General features: G+C 35.2%; 1 protein-coding gene across 1 annotated transcript; it reads left to right on the plus strand.

The window, feature by feature from the left end:
- Nucleotides 1-1,565: 1,565 nt before the first annotated feature.
- LOC103457323 (L-rhamnose-binding lectin CSL3-like) lies at nt 1,566-2,192 on the plus strand. Its single transcript, XM_008397364.2, has 3 exons — nt 1,566-1,623; nt 1,796-1,928; nt 2,019-2,192. Exons 1-3 carry the CDS (start codon nt 1,566-1,568, stop codon nt 2,128-2,130), a joined length of 303 nt encoding a protein of 100 aa, XP_008395586.1. The 3' UTR covers nt 2,131-2,192.
- Nucleotides 2,193-5,580: the final 3,388 nt, after the last annotated feature.

The raw sequence follows: 5,580 nt of genomic DNA on the forward strand, positions 1-5,580 counted from the left end.
GACAAATTAACATTTTAGGTTTTTGTAAAGATGAAAAGAAAAATACATGACTGAACTTCAATGAGTTCAATGAATGACCTGTGTGCTTTCTCAAACAATTTTCTGGTAACAAATTAAACTTCTAGTTGACGTGTTTAGTTTCACAGAAGAAGTTATTATGGATTTTTGTTTTGTCTTTCATCTAATTTTATTTATTTTTGATGATAAATACAGAAACAAGCATAAAAATCAAAACATCTAAAATAGTGATAGTAATATTAATGATAAAATAATAGTCGGTGCAAAGTAGCCTGTAAATTTTTGGTGGGGGGCGGTGAGGGACCTGGATAAAGGCTGGGGGGGCGCTGGGCCAAAAAAGGTTGAGAAACACTGATTTAGTCCTTCTTTAGTTTTGTAATTTGGCCGCCGTCCAGCAGAGGGCGCCGCTGGTCATCCTATCACTAAGGCGGTTGATAACAGAATTAAAGATGGCGGCCATACCAGAACGGGTAGAGATTAAAACACTTTAAATCTGACGGAGAATTGCAGAAACTTTGCAAAATCTTCACACCACTTTTAACTTTTTCTCACTTTGTCACATTAAAACTGCTTGTAAACAGAAATCGGATCCATTCGGCTCATTGATAATTAAGATTAATAAAGTTTTATGTCACTATAATCCGGACTCCCTGGATTCTGTAGCTAAGCATGCTAGCAGACGTGGGTAGTAACTAGTTTCATGTAGCTGAGCAACCTTTTGGAAAAAAATGCATATTAGGAGTATAATTTTAATTTAAAGTATTTTTTATGAATTATTGCTGCTTTTACTTGAGTAAAATTTCTGGATCATCTGCCCTCTGTGAGTAACTTCACTGAATGAAGAAAAAAATTAGTTTTAAACATAAATTCACCTGCTGTTTTTTATTAGTTTTTAAGGGGAAAAAAACTTGCCTATTTTGCCTGATTTTGTAATTATGAATTATATAAATGTTTTATCTTTAAAACACCAAACATTCCACGTAACTTTGTTTTGGAATGTCTGATGGTTTAATTTTTATAAATTAAATCATGTTTGATGAGTCGCTCAGTAGTTAAATCACCATTTGACCAAAATGGTCAAATTGATCAGAGTTTAATGTTTCATTTGGGTTTTATTTGCAACAGAAAAGCAGAAATTGGTGCATGATTAGCAGCTAGTTGCACTTAGCTTTATTTTGGAGTATCATAGGAAACAAAATAAAATACAAAAAATAAACAAATGAGGAAATTGTCCAGAAAGTCATCTTACTCCACTAAACTTTTATTAGATATAACTGCTCGTTGTTGATGTTTTCAGTTAAAAACAGAAAAATACAATAAAAATATTAGCTTTGAATTAACAGTCATTAGCTGTTTGAGTGGTAAGGTGTGACCMGAGAACAAACCATCATGTTTTCTTTGCTGTGTTAAACATGTCGGCCATGTTCCCCATCACTAACGATGTTTTACCAGCTGCTGGATTAAGAGTCGCCGCCTTCAGCTAATAAACCGAGTCGAACACGAAGGCGCTGCTGGACCTCCACTGTGTTTTTAACGCTRATGAAAGCATGGAGGGCCGGGATTCCTCCATTTCCATCTCCAACTTTGTATTCAGAGACCTGACGGGTCATTAATGTGATCTGAATCTCTTATGACAGACCCTGAAGGAAAACACACTGTGGCATGTGAGGAATCAGAGGCTCAACTCCAGTGTCGTAAGATCACTGGTTTTATTGGGAAATTCTGGAGCATTACTCCAGGGAAATGCCTTTCAAATGTTTCCAATCCTCTCTGTCAGATGAAGGTGAGGTTATATCTGTGACCAGTGCTACATATGGACGCAGTGACCAGAACACGTGCATTACTGGATCACTCCCCAGCCAGATAACCAACGTCCAATGCTCCAACAGCTCAAATAAAGTTGCTCAGAGGTATAAATGTTTTTGTTGGTGTCAATTTGACCTCCAATGAGATGATCCTGGATTAAATCTGTAATCCTTCACTTGAACGTCCATCTTCAGCTGCAACGGAAAGCAGAACTGTTCTATCACAGCAGAAAACTCTGTGTTTGGAGATCCCTGCGTGGGAACCTACAAGTACCTGGAGGTGGAGTACAGCTGTGAATGTAAGTGAAGGTGGAAACACTTGGATTAGTCAAAGTTAGGGATGCTAACAATTAATCAACTCATCTTTCTCTTTCTTACTGTTTATTCAATGTCACATGCTGTTTTTTGTAAATTATGTAAAGCACTTTGAAATGCCTTGCTGCTGAAATGTGCTATACAAATAAAATTTGATTGATTGATTAGGTTTATTAGATTAAAATTAGTTAGATTTTTTTAACTCATAACATCCATTTAGACTAGCGGTTCTCAACGTGGGCGGTACCGCCCCCCAGGGGGCGTTCAGAGGACAGCAGGGGGCGCTGGTGGACATTTTTACAAAAGGAGGGCGCTGTGAAAATAATTTCTATTCCCATGACTTTTTTTGTTCTCTGGGAATTTATTTTGATGATAAATACAGAAACAAGCATAAAAATCAAAACATCTACAATAATAATAGTAATATTAATGATAAAATAATGGTCAGTGCAAAGTAGCCTGCAAATTCTTTGGTGGGGGGCGGAGAGGGACCTGGATAAAGGCTGGGGGGGCGCTGGCACAAAAGGTTGAGAAACACTGTTTTAGAGCAAACTCTTTAGGTTTTGGACAGGAAGGAACATCTTTGATTAAACTGCAGACTCAGAATTTTCTCAAACAATTTTCTGGTAACAAATTAAACTTCTAGTTGACGTGTTTAGTTTCACAGAACAAGTTATTATTATGGATTTTTGTTTTGTCTTTCGTCTAATTTTATTTATGTTCTGTTTCGGTGAAAAAATCAAGCATCCAACTGGAATTGTGGCTCTGTCACTTCAAGCATTTGCAGTAAACTGAGTGAGTATCAATAATAAAACTGAAGCGTCTCTCAGTGTGAAGCTGCTTCTGTAGTTTAAGTTTATTCTGAGTAGATTATTGTTGTGTTGGTAGGAAGGTAAGAAGTATTTGCACTTTGACTTTTCATTTACAGATGATSTAATAATAATAAGTCATTTACAGCAAAGCCCCTGTGCCGTATGTGACATGTTTATCCTTTACTGGGTAAACTTTTCTCTCCAGTTTAAACTGGGATAGGCTCTAGCTGCTTGAGTCTAAACTTCTATCAAATCTATTTCCTGTTTTTCTTTCACTCTCTGAACTAAGAAAACTTTAATGTGCAAAAGGATCAGTTTTCTCTGAGGCAAATTAACATTTAGATTCCCCCCCCCCCCTCAAAACAAATGTGGATGAGCTGCAGACTCAGCTTTCTGACTTCACTTCCTGCTAACTAGTAGAGCCTGTAGTGAATCTGTTTATAGTTAAAAAGAGCAGATCGTTATTATGGATTTCTGTTTTCTCTTTATTGCATTTATTTAACTCTGAATTATTCTTCCCTCTGACTTTGATGATAACAAACAGCTGATAAAATAAAGTCGGCTTGTGGATCTTCACTTCCAAACACCTGCTTCACTGGTGAGTTTCTGTTTCATAAGTTCAACTTTTGCCAACATGTAAATAGTTCTGTTAATTTCACTTGGTTTATGGTGAGTAGCTGAATAGACATGAGTTTATTCAAAAGAAAACATTAAACCCTTTCAATCTTCAGCTTTAAATTAGATCTGATATTAATCATTTTACAGGTTTTGTGCTGCAGCAGTCGACCTGTTGGTGACCATTAGAWGCATCTCTCTCTCTCCAGTATAAACTAGAGAAGGGATCTTGGACTGCTGTCAAATTACTGATTATGTTTGAACCTTATCCAACTGTATTCTAAGAATATTTTGACATGAAAAGGGAAAACCTTTCTCTGAGCAAAGCTAACATTTTCGGTTATTGAAAAGAAAAAACATTTGGATTAACCTGAAGGATCAGAGTTTTCTCACAACAATTTCTGGCAACAAATGGAAACTTAGTTGATCTTTGTTGGTTAAAAGAGCAAATTATTATTACCCTACTTTTACTGTCTTTACAGCATTAATTACATTTTTGGTTATGTCCTTTTTCATTTTGATTCAAAGCCCTGAAAGGTCTTGTTTCAACTCAGACTTGTACCACTCTCACTTCAGGCCTCTGCACTAATCTTGGTGAGTAGCAACCAGAAATATGAAGCATCTCTCACTGTGAAGCTGCTTCTGTAGTTTAAGTTTATTCTGAGTAGATGTTGTGTTGGTAGGAAGGTGCAACGGGATGTTTTTTTCTGAGAAAATGTAACATTTTAGCTCTGCAATAAAACATTGTATGGATGAGCTGCAGCCTAAGATATTTCTGACATCACATTCTGCATCTGTTCAGTTCCAAATACCAAATCATTATTATTTATGTTTGCTCTTTATTGAATTTATTTAACTGAATTATTCTTCCTTTTGAATTTGGTGATAACAACCAGATGATACTATCAATAGGACTTGTAATTCTTCAATTTCAAACATCTGCAGTAACATTGGTGAGTATCTGTCGATATTCAACTTTTGTGAATATGTAAATACTGCTGTTCATTTTAGTACGTTTATGGTGAGTAGCTCAATTGTCATGGCTGTTTATAAAAAGAAATATTTTTCCCTTAGTCTTAAACTTTAAATTAGATGTAAAAGTAATAATTACTGCATTGGTGATTCACAGGATGATTGGCAGATTGTTCCTTTATTCTTATTTTATTTCCACTAAAGTCTATATATTAATATTTTATGTCTAACCAAAGTCAAATGTCTTGTTTGTGCACCAATAAAACTGATTCTATTTGTGACTCTTACAAATGACTGTTAAGTTTTACAAGAAAATTCGGATTGCTAATAAAAGTAACTTCTTAATTTTTTTAATCCACAGGAAGAGATAATTGCATAATATTTTTGCAGAAAGACTCCAGGAATCAAAGTGAGTAACTTTTGAACTTTAATGTTCACAATATACAATTGCTTCTTTTTTTCCTACAAAACCTTCAACAGCACTTCTTAACACTGTATGTCTATTTTTAATCCACAGAAATATTGTGGAAAAACTGGCCACAAGCGGAACGAAACGATAGTAATCTCCTTCTTTACATCCCAAAACAATCTGTGAAAAATGATAATGTGACACTTTATGTTATGGGTGGAAACTGCAGTAAGACACCACAAGGTAATTTTAAACAAATCCCCTGCTTGAGCATGTTTCTATGAAAAGGTAAATCAATGAATTGGGAGTAAAAAATATAATACAATACACTGAAGCCAAAAATTATTTTTTCTACAATTGGWGAACATAGATTACTTTTTCACTCATTAATTCAGATGTCTGACTTCAAAGAAGAAGTCATTTATATGAATTTCCAATTCCTTTCGTTTTATTAGGTTAATGTTGGGTTTGTTATTTTCTGAATATTGCAGATGCAGCATGTATCCAGAAAGGACCCGTGTACACAAAGACTCTTTGTGGAAGTAGTGCAGGATATGATAAAACCTACTGTGGAACGATGAGTGAGTATCTTCTAGTTAAATTAAGACACCGTAAACGTTTCATTTATATTTAT

This window comes from Poecilia reticulata, linkage group LG21 (genome assembly GCF_000633615.1).
Source record: "Poecilia reticulata strain Guanapo linkage group LG21, Guppy_female_1.0+MT, whole genome shotgun sequence".
In the NCBI taxonomy this organism is placed as follows: Eukaryota; Metazoa; Chordata; class Actinopteri; order Cyprinodontiformes; family Poeciliidae; genus Poecilia; species Poecilia reticulata.